At 46.9% G+C, this 22,553-nt stretch overlaps 1 protein-coding gene across 1 annotated transcript in view; it reads right to left on the minus strand.

Moving 5' to 3' along the window:
- Positions 1-455: 455 nt before the first annotated feature.
- Positions 456-22,553, minus strand: part of Ptr (patched domain-containing protein) — a 102,405-nt gene continuing 80,307 nt past the window's right edge. The window contains exons 2-5 of the mRNA XM_084594060.1: positions 6,938-7,270; positions 5,934-6,139; positions 5,017-5,354; positions 456-3,494 (exon numbers count right to left, since the gene is read on the minus strand). Of these exons, the coding sequence (XP_084450186.1) occupies positions 2,336-3,494; positions 5,017-5,354; positions 5,934-6,139; positions 6,938-7,270 (2,036 nt within the window). The 3' untranslated portion in view covers positions 456-2,335. The remainder of the gene's footprint in view (positions 3,495-5,016; positions 5,355-5,933; positions 6,140-6,937; positions 7,271-22,553) is intronic.

Genomic DNA, 22,553 nt, shown 5'->3' on the forward strand with positions numbered 1-22,553 from the left:
CAGCCATTTAGCTTCGGCTACGGACAGATATCTTGCATTAGGTACATTATATTTTTCCACGACATAAACTCAAATATATACTTCCTACGATAGGCAGATAATGCAAGAGTGTGTTTCACCACAAAATTTTTAGTATGCTGGCCTGGCAGGTAGTTTTAATTTCAAGTCATTAACGTCAAAGCAATTAATTAGGACAAAACACAGCACCGGCGTCGTACTTCGTAGCTGAAAACTGTTTCTCAAAAAAAAAAATGTATCCACATTTACCTGGGCAAAGACACACTTATTGGTTATGAGGCAGTTGAACACTGGAATGTGGTAGCTGCCTGGACGTGGTGTCCAGTTAATTGGTTACACATATGAGTGCGGGTGTGTTTCAGACAGCAGGCGAAATTTGCACCTGCATTAACAGCGGAATAGCAAAAAACGTCTGCCTCGTTTACATTTATGGCAACATTTCAAACAACATGAACTTTATTCATCAGTCACATTTATTGTATGTACAGTAGAGGAATACCATTGCATTCTATGTGGTATCATACACACAGTATCAATAAAATAAGTAACCAAATAAACATAATCGAACCAGAGGTAAAAACAGCGCATACACAACTAAACGAATCTGCGCCAGTATATCCACAGTTTCCAAGAGACACTAACTTGCACTGGGTAGTGCATTTTATTAGCCACTGGTAGGATGCCTGATGTATTGTGTTATATTCGGCCATGAATTATTACCGTGGCCATGCCTTTGTGAAAAGGACCACCGAAGACGTGTGGGTAAAGCCTGTGCACTTCTCTATAGCACTGTTTTTGTGTGATGCGCTAATAATGAAATTCAAATGCATGCTTGGAACTTTTTATCCTCCATCAATATCTGGGACATCCGAATTGTGGCTCGTTTCACTCTTCGTTAAGCACGGCTACAAGAGCCGAGTGAATTTGCTTCGCTATACAGACTGCAAAGCAGGGACCATCACGTTTGTCACTCAATAGAGAATTAACAAAATTACTTCCTGGCAGATATTTTCTTGCTTCTCCGAAGTATAATGGCTAATTCTGTTCTCACACAATTAAGAATACGCATGAACCCAAAGTAGCATATAAATGTATCGCCAATGCACATGTGCGTGCTTGCAGTAATTGGTTTCGTTATTTGGAAGTTTGTTTTTTAAACCCTCGAGTAGCGTGTGTTCAAAGAATTTCGTAGGATCGCACATCACCGTGAAAGTGCACAAGCTTTGGCCATCAGACGTCCTCGTTCAGTCTTCACCAGTCACTGTTTGGGCACTCAGAGACCTTACCGGGATACTCACTTCAGTCATTTGCCAAATGAGTGTATACTTTTACTGTTGAGAACATCAAAAATGCTCAGCAAATTCAGAGCCGCCGCACTCGCAGATGTCCACCCTTGGTATCACTATAGGACATTCGTGACCGCGTGCGAAAGTGAGTGCGCACGAACAGTAACCTCGCAGGAAGTTAACTTGACGTCTTATCGCTGGCAATAGACAAACGTCTTCGGCGTCGAATAAATTCGTTTCTACCCGTTAAGTGGACGTTCACATATCCGCTGCAGTAGCAGAAGCAACAGAGTCTCCGGTTTTAAGTATCAATTAAACCATCACATTTCAATTTCACAAACCTATGACACTCCCTAACATGTTAAAAACAACAGCATATTTGACTACACAAAATCTGCTACATCTGGAGGCTATAAACAACTCATTCCTCATTGTTCTCACAGGCATACAACAGCTTACAACAAAAATGCGTGTACAAAGGGCATTAGTGTCAAATTTCTTTCTTGAAATAATTTCTGTGAAGCACCTGCTTACAAAACAATGCGCGTGAAAAAAAAATCAACTCTGCTGGTGCCATGAGCAAATTTAACTTGATGCAGATAATCTAATATTGCGCTATGGAGAAGGCACTTGAATTCCGAACCAAAATGCACGCGAAAGGTCATGTAACAGCTCGTATGCCAGCAGAACATCTGTACAGTCCTTGAGTGCCTCGCCCAAGTAAAATGGGTCGCAGCTGTAGCTGCAGAAATGAAATACAGCCCTTCCAGGGCGAGCCACGAGCACATTTGCTTCGAAAGAACGCAGCCGCTTTCCAGAAGGTGTTCGTCGGCTATGGCGTACGCCCAGTCCGTCCAGAAGCAATGTAAAAAAACGGGGCAAAACAACAACCTCACTTTGGTTTATGTACACACAAGCAGCCCGTATCGCACAGTGCACAGGACTAGACTTCCCATCTTTCGTCGCCGTACGTCGGCCCAGCGCTAGGCGGGTGAGGCGGCGGGCGGGGGAGGTGTTCAGCAGCAGGTCGATCAGGAAGGCACGCTGAACTGTTTCGAGAGCCGCGGGCCGGACTTGACGTCGTTCGAACTGTGCCTCCTGTGCAGGCAGCGCTCGGCTGGTGGAACTTTCGCCGGCCAATTGTACGGTGGCGCTATCCTCCCCGGAACCATGTCCTTTTCTTCAAGGTCTTCGTCCGGCTGAAAGCCCGGGTTAACTTGGTCTCCCGCCGGGCCACCCCGGCTGTTCTGGAACGTGGAGTAGCTGACAATGTTGGTGAGCAGGTTCTTGCTGCTGTCATTGCATGGCAGCTCTTTCTCTTGGTTCATGTCCCCGCTCAGCTTGCGCTTGCCGTCCTTGTTCGACGAGGGCTGTACGCTGAGGGCACCGTACGAATCACCCGAGGTCACAATCACGGGTGGCGTCTTGCAGCCGTTTGAGGACGGGTAGGGTGGCACGAAGAACGGATGCGTCACGATGGCCTTCTTTTGCTTTTTGCAGAGCGAGTGCGACATCGAGAGCAGCACGGGCAGCAGTAGGATGCCGTGCAGCGCACCGAAGAGGATCACCAGAAAGACAGTCTTGAAGAAAGTCAGGAAGATATACGACGGTGCGAACGCTAAGATAATAATGCCAAGAATGGTCGATACGCTGCCTTGGAAGATGGGCATGCCTAACGAATGCAGGGCACACTTCATTTTCTCGTTGGGCGTCGGGCCTTCCGACGAGAGGTACGCGTACGAAATATGTGCCGAGTAGTCCACCGAGAAACCGATGCACATGATGAGGTTGATCATGGAGATGGAGTCGAGGTTCACGTTCCACAGGGTCATGTAGCCGATGACGCCTATCTCGATGGAGCAGATGGAGAAGGCCACCCACAGCGCGCACGACACGCTTGGTATGAAGATGAGGGCGATGATCATCATGACAGCGGCGGCTACGCCGATGGACTGGATGGACGTCTCGCGCACCAGGATGAACTGGTCGAAGAACACGAACAGCGTGTGGAACACGGTGATGTGGTGGTCCGGGTAGCTGTCGGCGATGCGCCTCAGGTCGAGCACCATGTCCTTCTCCATGTTGGCGTCCGAAATGTTGGTCGTCTGAATAATGCACCGCGAGGCCACAATGGAGGTGTAGTTGTGGTTGAACTTGATGTCCTTCTTGAACGTCGAGAACGGTTCAAACCTGCGAAAAAAAAATGCTCAGACTTTAAGGGCCACCTCGTCCCGATACGTTATTCTGAGTTTTCTTGTCGTTTGTACCAAATTTAGCACGGCTGCGATTTTTTTTTTTTTTGCAGCGCGGGTGAATTTTAAATATTCCCAATTCATGGCATCATTAATCGGGGAGATTTCCACAAGCAAATTTAAGCTCATGACGTAAATCATGAACTGTCGTCTATATTCACTCTGCGCTTGCTGCAGGACAAAAGTTTGAGCTTGCATTAGGTCTTTTCAGCAAAATAGTGACCTCAGCTGACACTCGCAATAGCCAGTTTACCTGATTAACGTGCGCACGACTGCTTTCGCAGCCGTACCCATGAACCCATGACGTCATAGCTTGGTATGTCGGGACGTCATACGTTAGCCGAAACCTGCTTTCGGTTTTAGTTTCAGTTTTTGCTCTTTTAAAATACACTACCTAATTTTTAGTCTTTCTTTTTTTTACTGGAGAGCGGGAATTTTAAGAAACGTGATGGGATTACGAACTCAAAATGTTCAGAAAAAGAAATACCAGAGTAGCCCTTAAGGGCATGATGCGAGAACTTTAATGAATCCCTTCATCGAGCTGAGGTCGTTTTTGTACAGCACTACACATACACAGGTGCCGTTCTTAATTTCTATTTTATTGCTATTTTTATTTGCAACAAGGCACAAGAAGCATGACGGACCAAGAAGAAAGAATTGCCTCAGTGACAGCGCAGAAACAGTGCGTCTGACAGCGTCCCAAGTGTTTTGGGTTCAGTACTCATCTCATCCCAATTTTATTTTCAGTGCAATTAATATACGTTTCATACTTATCCGCCATAATGACGTTTCAGTCACTTTGAGACCCTTGTCACACTTTATCAGCTAATTTAATCAAATTAAATTTCGTGTGACGTCACGCCCTTTTCAAACAATAGGAGATTTCTCGATGACTACGCAACATGCTGAGATATCCGCTGAATGGGAACCCTAACGCTGGCCGCATTAAAAAGTTAAACTTCAGCAGAACGGATCGTTCGCTGCCAAAGGATTGTAAAATAAAAAAAAAAGAATTAAACCAGTAATCCTGGCGTTCAAATAGAGTTTGTTCTACTCTTTAAAAGCAAAAGAAGCTATTACCTTAAGCTCCATATTCAGAAATATAAAATTAAAACGTGTATATTTGCTACAGAAAGTCATAATATGGAGCTGCCAGCCCCCTTGCGCGTCTAATTGTGCAGAAATCGGAAATACAAAACGAAAGTTGGATCTGCATGGCTTTTCTTCATATAATTACTCACTTTAGGAAAAGGGAGGGGGCGAGACCGCCTTTTCCCCATCATAAATCTTCCCCTGAGAGTAGGCGTAACATCAGATGTTGTAACCATTGCACACAAATAACCTTCACATAAGTTTAGTACTGTAGAAGTAGAACGTGTGTGCTCCCACCAGATAAACGATTGTTACCGCTTCCCTAAGATCTCTATACATACGCAGTACGTTTTGATCATAGGGCTTACCTAAGCATGAACCGGAGTCCTTGTATGTAGTCGTGGGGATCTGTGAGGTCGAACTGGCCAAAATATCCCTTGAAGGGGCCGTCCAATGTCTGTCGGCGGTACTCGCGGAACCAGCACTCGGTAAGCTCAGTATTCTGCACGAAGCTGCTGTTTTCGAAGTTCCCGATGATCTCTTCCAGTTTGTCGTACACCTCCGGGTTCCAATAGTCCAGCGTCTTGTTCATCACCACGTGGATACGTAGTGGATACCGACGAAAGAACTTGTCGTCTGTATTGAAGAAGTCGCGCGCGTATGACGTGTCCATGGCAAGTTTGTAGCGCTCCAGACCTTCCTTAACCTGCGAGAACACAATCGAAGGGAAAGAAAAAAGGTGATGAATTGAAGCGACAGTTCGATTTTGAAGAGAAGTTATCTCGTCCAGTAAGCTGCGAGTCATGCCATGATTCATATAATGCTCAGCAAAAAGAGAAAGAATCTGTAAAGTACTATTTCCGTGCATTTAAGGCGCAGCATCGAGTCATATCCACCTGCATCTAGAGTGAGTGGTGTCTTATAACTGCAATTATATCATCCAATATTTCTATTAGGTCACTTAAGCGATTGCATTATGAGTTTAACTCATACAAAATTGAATAGCACAGGTGGAAGCGCTACTCGTTTTCTCCGTTCAGTATTCCTGTCCTAACACCTGCCTGTTTCCCCGCTCTTGCAATACTGACCCAATTTTTTTTTTCACCAAAAAAAACAAACGGTACCTTATTCCAAAGCACATGTCACTACCCATCATTTCATTAAACAAAACATGACGGCACATCTCACAGATCGAGAGGAGCTGAAATTTCACAAAGTTAAAGCGCCTGCACAGACAAGTACACGTCACCTCTCGCAAGAGTATGCGCACGCCAGCTGTGCATACCTGGGTACATCCCCAGAGCCCAATGGCGAGGTAGACGAGGAAGACAAGGATGACCAGTATCTTGATGGGGAAGACACTGAGCAGGCCACCCCAGGTGTCGCGGAAGAAGGTCATCATTATGTGCTCCCTGTTGTCCAGAGGGTTGTCCGGATCATTCGGGTTCAGGCCGCCAGTGCAGGCCGCCCGGAACAGCCACGACCGTCCTTCTGCAAATGGTCACCCGACCGACGCACGGCGTTCATAACAAGGCTTTGAGTGAAACGCCACTAGCTCGGCTCAATCACGTACTAAGCATTCCAAGTGCTAAATAAAACTTCCCCTCAAAACCACCCCACAATAGCATGTAAAGTAAATGATAAATGAGCAAGACGTAACGCGCGATTTTGTGGAGCCGCATTCAGGTGTTCAGGGCACTGAATTTTAAATATATGTCTACCTCGATACCATTTTATTTCTAGTCCTCTAAGGGCCCGAAAGTATAGACCACGTCCTCTTTAACGACATCTGTAACTCGACATTTTCAAACCAGTGCGTTGAAGAGTGGCAGTAAAGGTATACCTTCCTTCTGACGTCACTCTCGGTACCGACAGCTCGCCCTATCACAACGTTTGATATCAGCTCTTCTGGATGAGGTAACTATTCCTTGCCACAGATTCCACGCGAACAATGCTGCGTATAACTGTGGCAGTCACGTAATACTACACAAGCTGTTTTCTGACTTTGGGCATGAAAAGTTTTCACTATTAGTACATATACGTATATTACCGTTTCTTTTCTACTCAACCTAAAACCTTGTGTTTAACGAAAGGAAAAAACAGCGCTAAATGTTAGACAGAACACACAGAAAGACGAACATTTAGCGCTGTTTCTTCCTTTGGTTAAACACAATGCCACACCAACCAGCCCAGCAAAAGATACTGTTAACCTCAAACTTCCTTACCCAAGGTAAAACTCATCTACCGTGCACGCCTCATACAGTCAGCGCGCTCAGCGGTGTGACTCACCGGCCTGTGACTTGGGCATGGTGGGGAAGCAAAGAAGTCCGTGCAGGTTCCGTCGCTCGGCGTAACCGGACAGCGCCATGCATCCGCCGAAAAAGGTGATCTGGTAGATGTACGTGAAGAGCACGGCGACCGCGGTGTAGATGCAGAAGATGCGCACCGACGGGAACGGCGTGATGGCGCCGATACAGAACGAGATGAAGTTGGTCAGCGAGGTGATGGTGATGGAGACGGCTGCCTCGCGGTACGTCTCGCCCATGCGCTCCACCACGGGCTTGCGCGGGTTGGTGCGCCGCCAGGCGGCCAGCAGCACGAATGTGTCGTCCATTCCGATTCCTGGGCAAACGAGAAAGGGTGCGCGATGAGATCCAGTTTCTCTGTCCTTTAAAATATCCAGTATTTATTTTGCTTTCTTACGAGAGAAAAGTAAGCGCAAAAAAAAGACAGACACAAGAGAGGAGACAGGACAATGCGCTTTTCTCCCGTACGATCATGAACCAACTAGCCCAACAACAAGTTTTACTTCAGTTTCTTTTGCTTTCCGCCAGTGCAGATCGCCAGTCGTCCCGGCTTACGTATAGAGGTCGTTGTCTCTCGGCATTACCTAACGTATTCACGACTTATAATATGATAAAACAACTGCTATAGCCTATCATATCTTTTACGCCCATCGGGAGGCCTCTTGTTTTCCAGAAGGCGCATTTATAGTTCTGTTTAGATGGTTCGGAGCTGGTGGCCAGAAAGGAAATGAGATAAAGTCAGTTCTTATTTATTTATTTTTTATTTTTTTTTTTTACCATTTGATGAAAATAGTCCAGACGACGTTGAAACTATGCCTTTGCTGAAAAGATCAAATAAAACAAATTGTGCAAATTTACAATCAGTGACCACTGTACGGTCAAATAGACTGACGCCTTAGTGTACTCACTAGCACTCTTGCTTCCGAGAGGAAAATAGACGGGAAAGAGACACGCTACTGAAGCCACAAAGCTAGCTCCATTTTATAAGTTTCAAAAGTTTTAGGTTTATAATTTTGCGCTTGATGTGCCATGCAAAGCATGCAGAACTGACTTCAGTGACATGTAATTTACTATGAGATTATTATATGAGCTCACATAAGTCTGCGTATGAAAAGCCTTGAGTGATGTGCTTATGATTTGGTCACAGAGTACTTCATTGCTTTATACTGCGCCATACAATGTGATACAATGCTACAAGCTCACAACTGCTACATTAAATTAGAGGCTTCAAAAGGGCTATCGCATCGCATCTGAAATATCCTTGCAATAAACCCAAGAAAGTATAACCGACGAAAATACGAGAACGAAGGAAAAGGCTACGAGTAAATGCATCTTATGATCAAGAAATCATGCGCTGTCAATAATGCGCATTTTTCTAACTTCGCAGAATAACCATCACGCTGATTCCATGATAACAGATGGCAAGGAAATAGTGACTCCGCAGCAGCGCTCATGGTTCGTGCACAGACCCTCAGTCGCTTCCTCCTCGAGGCACGTGAGACTTGTTGTTGAGGAAGCTCTCGTTTTTCCAGAGCTTTGTGTAAAAGAAGAAGCAGGCAACAAAGCGACACACGCGCGCACAGTTGGCGGGCGCCTTCAGAGCGCAAGCAGGAAGGGAGCGGGATCGAATCAACGCTACGGCGGAAAGTGGTTCCATAGGAAACTCTATGGCCAGCGGAGGCACATTTGGAATCGATGATGTAAGCGAATTCCAAGGACGGCGCCAGCGCTACCAGCCGAACGTTCCGCTATACCCGCCTTTGTCTGTACCTACCGTGACCATTCTCCGCACACGCAGATCACAACACAAGGAAAACGGCGACAACTCGTCCAGTAATTCGGTGGCTGTTCAACGATTCCTCGCGTCGTCAAACACACGCGAAAAGTTACCAATGGAATTCGAAGAGGAAAAAAGAAATGAAAAATAAACAAGGCGCCCACTGAAGACGTCAAAGCGAACGACAGAACCCAAATGCATTGTACAGGTTAAAGAAAGACCATCGCGTGCGTACAGTATAAATCCAAGGGGTATCAAAGCTAGATAATGGACAACCATTATGATCCGGAGTGGCTTTGCACACCCCTCCTTCACCCCCCCCCCCCTCCGTCCCTCCTAGAGTTGACAAGGACGTCTCCATCGTCATTTTCCCGTACGTACAACCACGCCATGTGAGCTGCTATTGGCTGATAGAATGATGCCTATAACAACTCATTTCTTCGACTTCTTTTTGCCTCGGGATAATCTCACATTCCGAGTCTTGTTTCATCTTTCTAGTTACACCTCTGTTTTCATCTACCCTGCATCGTTCCTCCACCGTCCATCCAACTGAATATCTGCCTACAATTACCATTGTTATTCACCATGAATCTATGCAAACTAGCCAAAACATCTGATCTGTCCGTGTCTTGTCTCTTGCTGGTCTTTCGCTCCTGACGTATTGTCCGGACCTTACTATTTTTCGCAGCCTATAGCATATCTGTACACACAGCTGACGTGATTGATATCACGCTTATATGTGCGCTAAACTTTAAGAAAACATTCATTTCCTTCTTAGTGCCCTTTATAACGCCCTAAAATGGCGTATGATACTGTCCATAACCCGCGAAATATTCTACTGTACATTACTGAACGATAATTCATGGTACTTAAGTGGCTCCGGTTGAACACCATAACACTTCTTTCCCTAATTCATTTTTTTTTTCAGCCAAGGGAAAGAACACGTTACTTCGGCGTGGTGGCTCAAGCAAATAAGTCTCAGGCGAAACTTAAATCACTACTTTCCGCGCACCTACAGGTGGAACGGAGTCCCTCCTGTGCCGAGCTTTTATCCTGGTCAATGACTTTGCGCAAGAATACAAGATGGCATTCGATGGTCACAATGATCGAGAAGGTGCAAAATTTGCGCGTAGCAGGGCTGCGCGGTGAAAAGGTCCCTCAACATTTCACTTTGGCATTTCTTTAACCCCTCGCATACAAGTGCCCAAACAGGATAACAATGACGCCACGTGCTCACGCGAACATAGATTACGGACAACGCTGTACGCTTTGCCGGACAGCTTTTCCATCATGCACAGTACTGCAACTCTTGTGCATTTCGAGGCAGGTCGATGTGTTTACCGCGCTCGGCTCGGTCGGTCACGCAAGGTCATCGCTGTCGGACGCATGAGCAGTCGACAACGCGTCCACGGGCCCAAGCATGCGCGGACAGCCGGACAACAAAAGCGCGCAGCCGCATCCAGATGAGCGTTGCGAGTATATTGGACACGGTCCTGTGCACAGAGCTCCTTGCCGTCGCTAATCCCCGTCTTCGCTACCACCCGCGTAAGCGGCTAGTCAGGCGTGCGCGAATACCGCAATCAGATGTCTGGCACGTCATGCATCGTGTCATTCTCCTAACAAGGTGGCAACACGCTACGAAGGGCTTTCGCAGTCGGCCCAGTTGATATACTTGCCATGTTAGCTGGATCAAAGCAGCCGCCAATACCGCAGCACGAGACCAAAATGGGGAATAAACAAAAGCTGCGCTGGTCTCGCTGACAAAACACAAACGTGCGCGGAACTATACTGCGCATGGCACGCAGTAATTTTACGTGAGCGGGTCTGCGCAATTCATTCACTGCGCTGTAAGGAGTGCAGTATGGCTCTACGTGACTCTAACTATGTCTTCGTAGTCGCATTACAATTCTGTAATGTTTACGAATCAAAAAAACGTTGCCCTCTTTCCCGCTCTTTGGAAATCCCGCAGCAACGTAAGTCTTGGGCTTGACCCCTTTCAGGAAAGTGTACGGCCACTCTAACCACTCTTATAGGACGGCGCCTTCAGAAACAACGAATGTGAGCTTTGCACGCGAGTGCATTTTCTTGTATTCAGCACCGCTTAGTGAGGACGCTTCGGGCGGTTTTCGGACTCCTGTTAGGTACTGCCGCACGTGTTTCAAGGATGCAGCCGCCGAAACCTCTCTAAATGCTGCCAACTTGCTTTGGCGGGCCCTTAAGCAAGGCTTTCCGTAGACCTTGAATGGCCGCATCAAGTGGCACATGCCTTACCAACGTAATCTTTTGCAGCGCATCCGACAAAATCTAATGAAATAGAATAGGTCAGCCGCTCCTGGCAAACCAAATCGAAACATTAATTCTATGCTGAAATGCATTTATACGGTCCTTCAAATCTACAACTCGAATAGGATAATTTTAATTTCTCTCTCGAATGTTTCGAGAGGGACTCGAATTTGGAGCAACAGGTAACTTAGAAACAAAGTCTAAAGAAGTTTATACGCCAACTTCTAGGCGTTTTCCTCAACAACTCGTGGTAGGAAACCAACTCTCCCGGCACGGAAAACCTTGTGTTATACGCCAGAGTTACTTCGGCGAGGTGACTTTAAGACGCAGCGCTGACCATTAGACCGTGGACATGCATGCATGTCGGAACCAGGAAGTTTCGATGCTAAGGCTGTTATTCTGGGCAGACAACTGCTTTTCTCTTTTTTTTTTATGTTCGCAGTGCCGCTTTGATGAACCACGTGCGTTTCATTCGCGAGGGCCCGAAAAATATTAAAATGAAATGTCACACCACTGTCTCGGCACTGCGCTTGCTCGCAAGCGGAGGCCGCGCGAACACAAGGGAGAGCCAATTTTTGCTGGCTTAAATTATCCCGCCCAGTGCTTCACTACTGATATCATTACTCCGATGACCTTAAGTCACTCTTTTTTTTTTTCTTCTTGTCGCAATCATGCGCCTGAGCAGCGCGGTCACAGGGTTGCATGAAACGCGTAGGCATTTAACCAAATTACTGAGGTTATTAAACCAGAGGCACTACAGTGGGCTGCGTGTCCTTGTCAGAAAATTGCTCGAACATAAAAGGACGCAAATGTTTTTCGCGAATTCTGGAAAGCAATTATCCTTTACGCAAACAGCATTCCGGCTTTTCCTTGCTTATTAACGCGCTCGGTAATGGCTTTGGGGGTGATGTTTATTCGAATGCAAGCGGCCAGCCTTGGGCCCAAATTGGTCTTGTTTTATCTCTCAGGAAGCAGTTAACAACAGCTTGTATTTAGCCGTTTGTTTTGGTTTGGTTTTTGATCTCACAGAACATGGATTATCACTTCGAACCCCCTGGACTCTCTACTTTACTTCGTCATAAACTGCTTCTCAAGCCGCCACAATGATTTGTAAGAGATTACGGCTTCTGTCCACTGCAGGTGCCCTTCAGAAGACCCAGAGATATCACTGACTTCCCAAAACCGCCCGTTATGCTCGCCGAGCACACTTGGCAACGACTATTCCAGAGCAGGCGACGTACGTCTCTCCGTCCTTGTAAAGAATCTGCGCCTGACGAGCTGCGCACCTTCATTTCGCCCCCGAATCCATTCTAAGCCTGCGCTTTGTTCTTCTACTCCTCTTTTCCTCTCATTTCTTACGTTTGTATCACCGTGTATGACCAAGCCCCCCGAGACCAACCCCATCAAGTACGCATGCGCAGGGCGCCAAAATTGCCGCCTGGTTGCGCAAGTTGACATCACGTGAGGTCGCGCGATGGGCCTCGTCTTTTGTGCGTGTCTCCAGACAGTCTATCAGCGCCAAACGCGAACGCGCTACTTCCTCCTTAGGCTACTGGTCGGGGTTATTCTCGTTTGCGTTTCTTTTCCTTTTTGTTCGCGCAGGAGCGACCGCCTCTTCTGTTTTTTTTCTTTTTTTTTTTCGCCTCTGCTTATTGGGGTGGAGGTAGGAAAGGCCGCGGGTAAAATAGGGGAGTAAATGATTTCTGCTGGACGAATAGCTCTGTAAATGAGAGGCATCAGGTTGTTTAAGGAAAGCGTTAGCAAGGAAGAAATGAAAAAATTATTCAAAAGAAACAATTAAGCAACGGAGACATGAAGGGTTTGGTTTGGTTTGTAGGGTTTAACGTTCCAAAGCGACTCAGGCTATGAGAGACACCGTAGTGGGGACTCCGGAAATTTCGACCAAGTAGGGTTTTTTAACGAGCACTGACACCACACAGCACACGGACGCCACTCCGTTTCGCCTCCATCAAAACGCTGCCGCCGGCGGTAGGGTGCGAACCCTGGTACTCCGGTATACAGTCGTCCGGCGTCGTAACCAATTGCGCCACCGTGGGCGGCACAGTAGCGGGGCATAAGCGATGTTAACACGGTTAAGCGATAAGCTAAATTCTGGAGCAAGGGGAAGCGAAGGAGAAAAAAAAAAAAAGCGAAATTCGATAGCAGCGATGCCAGCTAGTGGATGTCACTGGAAATGCTATTTTGACGTGAAATCGAGCATCTGGTGCTTTCAAGCACATCGCATTCTGGCAACCCCATTACGGGATAAGAAAAAAATAATGTTGCATTGAACCCAAATCCTTTTCATTCTTCCTATTTCTTTTTTTCAGTCCAAAGCACCCTCCCCTAGTTCAACATTCTCCTCTTTGGCGTAAACGCTGCTGCGGTGGCTCAATGGCTAAAGCACTCGTGTACTGAACCCGAAAACACAGTATCAAATCACGGCCGCGGAGGTCGCTTTTTTGGTGGGGGCAAAAAGCAAAGCGTCCATCTACTTTGCGATGTAGGTGCACGTTAAATAATGCGAAGTTGTCGAAATTTTCGAAGCCCTCCACCACGCTGCCCTGTTTAGTCTCAGTCGATTTAGGACGTTAAAGCCTATAAACCAAATGGAACCAAACTTAGCCATAAACTAAACAAAAATGGAAAAGGAAAGAGGGGGGGGGGGGGGGGGGGGTTAAATTCGTGTTAGTACAGTATACGTCGGGTCCACTCAAACGTGCTCATCATTATTTTCCTCTGTTCGGGTGGATGATTGCAGTATTTTTCACGCAAACGCTTCCTTCTATTGACATATGGCACAAGGCAGCGGCCCCGCGAGGCGCACCGATACAAACAAAAGATATCGCGGCCCACATGCAAGCGGAAACGGGACCGTTACGCGATGCCTATGGGAAATACATAACAATTGAACGGGACTCCGGAAGTGTACGGTGTAGTCCTCGGAAGCGACGCACCACTGAGTTACGGCTTGGCCTTCCGCTCAGGCCACGTGGCTTCGGTGGCACACAGACACTATCGGGTAAAAACAACGCCTCAAAAGTACAGCCTTTATCAAGTTTACAGCCCAAAGAGTTCGCTTTTAAGCCGTATAATATGACTTCTGTAATAAGTTATATCCATTGGAGAGGGTAGGACGAAAAATCTTCTTGCCTTCAGCAAGTATGGAAACCTGGGAATGCATTACGAGTCACATAGTATCTCTCAGAAGTGGACCCCCTGGGCTGTGAACTTTTTGTAAAGGCTGTACGTGTTGAAAGAAAAATGCAACCACGGAAAAATATTAAAGAAGCACTGGCAATGATATCGTGTGGAACCAGTTCCTCTTTCAATTCTGATTGAAAAGAGAGAGAGAGAGAGAGAGAGAGATTGGGTTGGCTAGCAAGTACGGAAAAATGAGCAGGTACGTTTGGCAATTGACTGGGCTGATTGCTTTGCTTTCGTCTACTTTGTTTTATTTTTCTTGTTGCATTAATTGCCTCCCTATGTAGTCACTGTGTGGGCCGTGAGCAACATGAAGAACGAATTCCCCGAATGTCTCACTGCGCAACAAATTGAACAACAAAACCAGGACTGATTTGTTGGATCCCCGATAGCTTTTGAAGCACATAGTGTAGAATGAAAGTGCCTATATTCATTTAATTTTTATCAGTAAATAATTAATCATTATTTTTGCAAAATTAAAATGGATATTCGCCCAATCCGGGCACTTGATGAACATGGGGAGGAAGGTTTTCACACCCTTCGCTTCACCGTCACTTCTTCGCAACCATCGCTACAAACAGAAGTTCGATTGAGGGGTAGTGCTTAAAAGCAATTTGGCTTAGTGTCATGCCAGGGCCAACAGCCAGGAACGAACAAAGGTGCCTACAGCGGTGGAGCACAAAGCCAAGAAGTCAGCATATGTCTTATGAGATTAGGTGTCCATTTGAACAACTTCCTAATTATCCGAAGCGCTCGTTATGGTTGTGTACGTAGAGAAGACACGTTCTCTTTAGATGGCATTATTGACTGAGCCTTTTTTCAACGTCGTCATGCTTTTCTTACGTGTTTTTGACTAGAAATGACTCAAGCAGATGCGTAGTAAGCGTGATGACACATTTGACTACTTTGGCCAAATTATGCTTTTTGCTCCGCGTTCTACGTACTACTGGAGCTGCAGCAAGCGCCGCAAAAGATTTCGGGTTCGTTCCATCTCGTAGAAATTCTGTGTACCTGATATTTACAAAAACAAAAACTACTAGTACTGGCTATTAATGATTGTTCTATTGTCTTACTTTTTCATCAATAGATGGTGCCCTTGAAGCCGTCCGCTTGCGTTTGAGTGATGGCCTTAATGGCATGAAAATTTTATTCGATGTATTCGAACATTTCGTTATTAACACGACCGCGTCCAAGGCACTGCCCTCCAGAAAATCCCACGTCGGCGCTGTGAGCAAGAAATCGCCGGCATGGTTCTGACAGGTGGTAATATGGCAGGTTACTGACTGCTTGTCAGGTTGTGTGACGTCACGAGATCACATGACGTACCGAGCTTCGCTTTTAATATGGGAGAGTGAAATCGGAATCATCCAGCCTTTCATAACCCTTTAATCCCGAGTTACGAACGCTGCCCCTGTGCCATACAGGCACATTAGTACGGCTTGGTTCATACGGCGCTTCGTATATACGTAGGGCGGTCAGTCATATGGCATGGTAGCTTTCGACTGTATGCTAATAGTATGTGTGGGATGACAGAAGCAAATATTATGCGAAGCATATTAACGTAGGTTTCGGGCCTTCGCGCGACGCCCGGCGGTGGCCACCATTGACCCTGAAGTGGGGTCACGTGAAATGACACGTGATGACGTCACACCGGCTGCAGATGGGGCCTCATATCGCGCCGTCGGTACAGTGGCTAGAATATAACCGTCGGTCGCCTCCCGGCGGTGGCCACCATTGACCTTGAAGTGAGATTACATGATGTGACGTCACGTGATGACGTCACACCGGCTGCAGATGAGGCCTCATATCGCGCCGTCGGACATCGCCCGGCGGAGGCCTCCACGCTTCGGTTCGCGCCGTCGCGCGCGACGCGGCGGCGGCGCCACCATCGCTGCATCACGTGATATGTGACGTCACGCCAGGGATGAAGCGGCGCGCGCCCGCCGTCGCGTCAGTCTCTGTGCCCGCAACCGCGCCAGCGTCTTTGCGCCGGGCGTGTATGCGTAAGTGACGTGCAAACCAAGAGTCATGCATTTACGGACCATAAGAGTGTGTTTGTCGGGCTGCAAAGAATAAAGTACGACGATTAACCTAAAAGCACGTCTCCGTTACTTAGCCCCATCCACACTGAGGCAGCTGCTTAACATGCTTCGCATCCACTGGGCTTAACCTTGATAAGCCTCCAATTTTATGAATTTATATATATATATATATATATATATATATATATATATATATATATATATATATATATATATATATATATATATACACGAAGACTCTTTCATAATTTGTTAAGTTTTTCCCAGCCGAGAACGAATATCGCCTTCGACCAGACCGACCTTCTTCGTGTTAAGGCATGCGTCCATTGTATTTCCTGTCGTAGACCGTTTTCGGTCATTATAGTGATTCCTTCCCTCAAGCACAAGGACGCATCTCTTACGTAATCACCGGTCGCTTCCTTAACTTTGCACAACACCGTGGTGGGTGATGATCGTTTGCGAGACATTTTCCGAAGGACTTCGAGTCCTTTGTCGAACTCTCTAGCATTCATCGATGCTGTTTTCAAGTGCACGCCCATCGCACAGCGAACAGCTCTTTGAAGCGTACCCTACTTTAAATCATTTATGGCTGACTCTTTTCAATGGAGGCGAAAATCAAGGCGCCCGTACGCTGTAAGACGTCAGTGCCCGTTAAACAACCCCAGGTGGTCAACATTCCCTCAACCCACCACTACGGCGTCTCTCATAGCCTGGGTCACTTTGGAAGGCTAAATTTCATAAACCAAACCAAACCATGTTCAGAAAGCTGGGAAAGCTGAAACAGATTCGCATGTACTACCTGCTGCTCACCTTGCTTCTCGCGCGATTGCAGCAAGTAGTTCTGGGGAGCCCAAACTCAATATTTCGTCATGGACCCTTTATTCGGAACAAACTCGGCAAACATCTGAGCAAATATATTACCGTCATACATTCTATGATCACGCATATGTTGAAAATCGCACACATAAACCTTCCGTGATACATCGCAGTTTGGGACTCCCACTGTTTCGTGGCCAAACTGGCTGCATTGTCCCATCTTATCCGTCCATACAATAGGAATATCTGATTATAGGCGCGTCAAAGCTGCCCTGGCTTCATAGCGCAAGACATGTGGTTTCATCGCGGAGGTTTGGTTCCTCTATAGCATAAGTGCTCAACCTGCTGTAGGCTCTCTTGCTACGCTATGATCTCCTTTGCTGCAGTCCGTTCTTCGTATCTATACCGAGCGCTGAATTTCAGACATGACATTTATATCGTGCACAAAGTTGCGCAAATAATGTCCAAAGCTCCAAACGTCACACATCTCGCCAGAATGGTCAACTAATATTACCACGCACGTGACAGAGACCCACAACGCTGTAGCTTGTACGAAGCTCTCCGCTCAAGCGTCAGTTATAGACACGGGGTAGATTAAGGGGTAAACCGTCCACAAATTTAAAATCCTAAAATGAAGAAAACAAAGCAGCTGCGAAGACATTGCCTTGATTTATTCTAGCGTAGAGAGTCGTAAGCACTTGAACAATTCCGTCTTCATTAGTACATCCGTTTACACATTCAAGTTTTAATGCGTATGGTCCAAAGTGGCAACGCAAAACATTATTGGGGACACTTAAACTCCGCCTTTAAGAGTATGACGCGATAGCGTAGGCGACCACCCGATGTATAAATCCTTTCCCATGCCTTGCTTTAACCGAGCCGTACGAATCCGAGCGCTTGGCCTCGGAGTAGGGTGCCTGATTCAATCGGCATTTAAGAGCACGGCGAGGTTGATTCTTATTCCTCGTTCCCACCTCAAATGAGTCATCCTATTTGGCAGCCCCTCCCAATTTTGAGGTATCACGTGGTTTCGTTAGTTCACACAAAACATCGAAGAATCAGTGCCCGACCATATCACTTTCAAAATACCACCCTCTAGCGCCATTCCCGTGATTTTTCGCTCACAACTCCAACGCCGACACCTGCACCGACACCGGATTTTTTGCGCAACGTTGCCCCTTGGAGAAACAAAATGTGTGAAAACTGCCACGGTATGGTATCTGCGATAAAAAGCCACAAGTAAAGCGTTTCCTCGCGGATGGCTAAGCACGACAGCAACAGTATACAGTCACCAGGTGGCGAATTGCTTTATACCACGGCAACTGCTTTCCAATATCTGGGCAAGCGCTTATCTGGGTCAAGGGGAGAGAAGGACGCCGCCATCGACACAGTAGCTGACCCTCCTCCCCAGTGCCTTCGCAAGACGATCTCGCTTGCGTGGTAACCCGTCGAAAGTTCGCGCGAGAAGGCCACAACATCGTCTCAGTTGTCGTTTCTTACGGCTACAAAGATACTTTTGTCGTTTTCATATCTCAGCAGAAGTGCCGATAGTTTTCAATTAATGTATAACTTTAGCGGTTGGAGATTCTCCGGAGCACGGCCTAAAAACAAAAAAAAAAGAAAGACTTCCACACGCGCCTTCCACCGAACTTTTTTTATGTTCCAGGTGGGATAGAGTAAAGGAAATAAATAAAAAGAAACGCGGGAACGTATTTCAAAGAAATGGCGGCTTTCTGTCGTGCTTCCCCGTGCCACATCACACGTAGCACGTAAAGACGTCGCATAACCGAGGTAACCCGCCGCAAAGATGTCCCTCGTAGGTCACGCGTCTCGCGTTGGAAACCCGCGCGAAACGTGCGCGTCGCGTGGTAGCCTCGAATTCGGCGTGTAAATTTTCCTGGCTGGGCGACGCTGCAAATGTCGTGACGTGTATACAGCAGTTCGCGGCGGAGAACCTTATGTGGCACATTATGCGTCTCGAGCTGGCACGGCCAGCGGGGGACCGGTTTTGTTTTTGTTTTTTTTCTAACATTTTATTAAGCCAAGGGCTAGATAGGTTTCAAAAGGGAAAAAAAAGTGCTCATTTCAATGTCCTTGTCGTGCCACAATGTAGACATACTCATTGCGTGGTGAACCCTGTGTGGCGACCCTTGTGGCGAGGTTTGCTTGGCTAACAGCGCGTGATAGGACCGGACAGGGACATGGCGCTTTTAGAAAAGCACGACACACGCAGATTTTCACCTACGTGTAACTTCCTCTCAGATCTGCTCACATAAAAAAAAATACCAAAGGTACCGTAGTTCATTTGCAGCTCTAAGTAAACTGAGCGGTAGTATAGGCATTAAGTGCGCAAAAAATATCTTAGGCAGGTAGAGCGGTTCACCTTTAGCAGTCACTTCTCTAGTTGCTACTGTAAAAGGCAAAAAGTTTTGAATTTTTTTTTACTCTTGTTAAACACTTTTGCTTCGTGCTTTCTGTATATTTTTCCGGCTTTATCATTGATTTCATGCTGACTGCTCGAGTTAATCATGCAGCAAGTGCGTAAGCTGTCGCATTGTTTTGTTTTTATAGGCGTTGTCATAATTTTGTCACAGTAAGCAAATGCCAATGACAATGCGGGCAGCGAGTTGCGGGCTTTCGTTATATCACGTTATACCATTATACATTATTTCAAAGCCCCGTGTAATGAAGATGACCTGGCTCCAGCGTGCCGGCACGAGACGCAAGCACCAGCTGTTCAAGCCAGCGCCTACCTTGCAAGCGCCTACCTGCAAGCACCTACCTTGACCTAGCCCTAGCAATTGCGAGCTCGCCTTAGAACAAAGCTCGTTATACCTGTTTAAAACTCGTTCCAAATACCGCTACCATCATGGTGCTTGATGTGCCAAGTCGTTCCGCACTGTATGTTAGAGGCTAGCTTATGCTCAACGAAATGCGCCGTTTTTATGCATGTTATGACGTTCTGCAAAGCACCTCTTGTGCAGAAGTATTTACTGTGACAAAGGAGACCTCCGATGCACAAAAGTATGATCGCTAAAGAACCTTAATAAAGCACCATCCCCGGTGGCCTAGTCGCTAGCATTCATGAAGCGATGTATGCTGAGAAATCCGCAATGTTGTCGTTGGCAGCAGACAACGCGCAGCGCAGCCAGGCTGAATTGACCGAGTACCTTGTCGTTTTCGACGGCCCAACAAGCAAACACGCGGCTACTCGTGCGCTGCCCTTACGTACGTGCAAGATGTCGGCAGATTCCTAAGGAACCCATGCGTCGACGCTGTGCCCGAAAGGTCAGGCGCGCTATGTAGAAAAGGCAAAGCAGAGCGGTATATGAACCTGTTCAAGATATATACACACGGACGACTGCTCTATGCGTCTGGTCTTGTGGCCGCCCGTCGACATCGCTGACATTGTGGGGATTCGGAAATCCCATCTGACAGAGCGGGGCCGAATTCCGCTTCATACCAAAAACTGTCACAAACCGATCGGCTAGCCACGCTCATATTGGTCGATTCTGACGGGCGGATTTGCCAACCGATGGGAGGGGGGAGGGGGGGGGGGCTTATTGACAGGTTTATGGCAGTTTTTTTATGTGATCGGACCGTAATTCGGTCCTTGAGTGCCTATGGGTATGCCCGGCTTCGTAACAAATATATTACGTGTCATTTTAAAAACATATATTCTAAATGTCATTGCATGTTTACCTTGTCGCAATGGTTTTAAAAGCATATGCGAACTGTGGATGAACAGCTGCCTACATATGAGTGTACGACGAAATGAGAAAATTGTTTGCGAAATTTTATTTACATGAGTACATCTATACACTGCTCTCCCTTCCAGTGATGACCGCCGGGTGACTCCCACGCGCATGTATCACGGTGTTTTAAAAATGCAACGCTTTCAAAATGAGAATTTTTCATTTTTCAGTATGTTTAGGGTGGCACTGGGCACCTCTTCAAGAAGGGCTGACATCGCACTTGCGCTGTGGAATAAGAAAAATACATTTAAGGTTTTTATTTATACGTATTTCTTGGGGCACTTTCCCACTCTGGACCTAGAGGCCACCAGCGGCGCTGCACACAGCGGAGACCGTTGCGCGCCTGGCGGCGTGCACGGAACCAATACCGAGTTCAAGGGCATGATATCGAATCCCGACAGCGGTGGTCGCATTTCACCGAATCAGAATGCGAAAACGCCTATAACATGCGTGATGTCTGTGTCCGCTAATAAACCTGGGGTGGTCTGGACTTATCCGGATACTTCAAAAGAAAGCGCCCTGAGTTTTATTCCGGAGCTTCCCGCTTTGCCGCTGCTGGTCACGGTTGGTTCCCGCAGGCGTAAAATCATGTCTAGCAATTAATACTAACATTTCATTCAGTGGCATTTCCTTTCAACGCTTCAAATCCAAGATCAAGGCAGAAGGCCAGACACTTATACAATTACAAGTAAAGGCACTTCAGAAGGGCACAGCTTCAGCGGTAGCACCCATATTTGTCAAGGCACATTCTTTTCATCCTTGGCGGTGCATGAGTTCTATGCGCGTATATGCGCGCGTAATTCACAACTGAAATAATTTTATAAACTAAGCTAGACTGACAAACAATGGTCCCCGAATAAAAATGTTCCCTCTTGTGCGCGTCTACTTGAGTCCACCTCATATAAGTCGGTTTTCTAGATACGAGCGCTTTCGATGACTGAGCATAATGATGCAACCATCTTGAAGGCGTCAGAAAGTCGTGCTTTGACAGCAAGCCGGAAGCGATTTGCACACTCTCTTTCTAGCGTACGCGCAGCTGAGACGCGACCGTACAAACACGTAAGCACGTAAACAGCCGAAAGTAGGACGACGTCGACTGTATGTGTACCTGTACACTACTAGCGGACGCGAAAGCCCACGTAGACGTCAGCGCTTCTTCTGGTCATCATTACTGCGTACTTCAAAGGAAGTTATTTCGGTGCCTGCAGTCCTAGGACAGCTTGCGTAAACACGCAGAGACCCCTCCAAACGGAAGCATCAGTGCCCGCACAGGTCGGAAAGAGAAAACGAAACTGGCCGGTTCCGGCTTTTTGTGAAACGTATGAGCGTTTTTCTTTTCCTTTATTTTTTTAAGACCTCACCTTGCGGCTATTTTCGAGCATGTTGTACCGGACGGTAGCTCATCGTATGCAATCCGTTACGTGGTCCCGCAGCTGCGCCTCGTCAATTCGTTACCGGGCTGACATCTTCGCGATGTTGCATCTTCCCGGTCTTTGAACCGGAGTGTGTGACCCGCGTACGTCCTTCGGGTGCACCTATTATTATTTATTTTTTTGTCTTGAGTCATGGTTTGACTGTGCCGCGCGAAGTCCGTTCCACTTATTCTATTTTCACGACAATTATGCAACGAATGTCACACGCCTACTGTGACGTGCTGAATTTGCGCACTTCGGTACTTATACTTAACAACAGTGCAATCCTTTAATGTTCCGTTTTCCGAAG

Source organism: Amblyomma maculatum, chromosome 2 (assembly GCF_055883805.1).
Source record: "Amblyomma maculatum isolate TAMU_Amacu chromosome 2, ASM5588380v1, whole genome shotgun sequence".
Lineage (NCBI taxonomy): Eukaryota > Metazoa > Arthropoda > Arachnida > Ixodida > Ixodidae > Amblyomma > Amblyomma maculatum.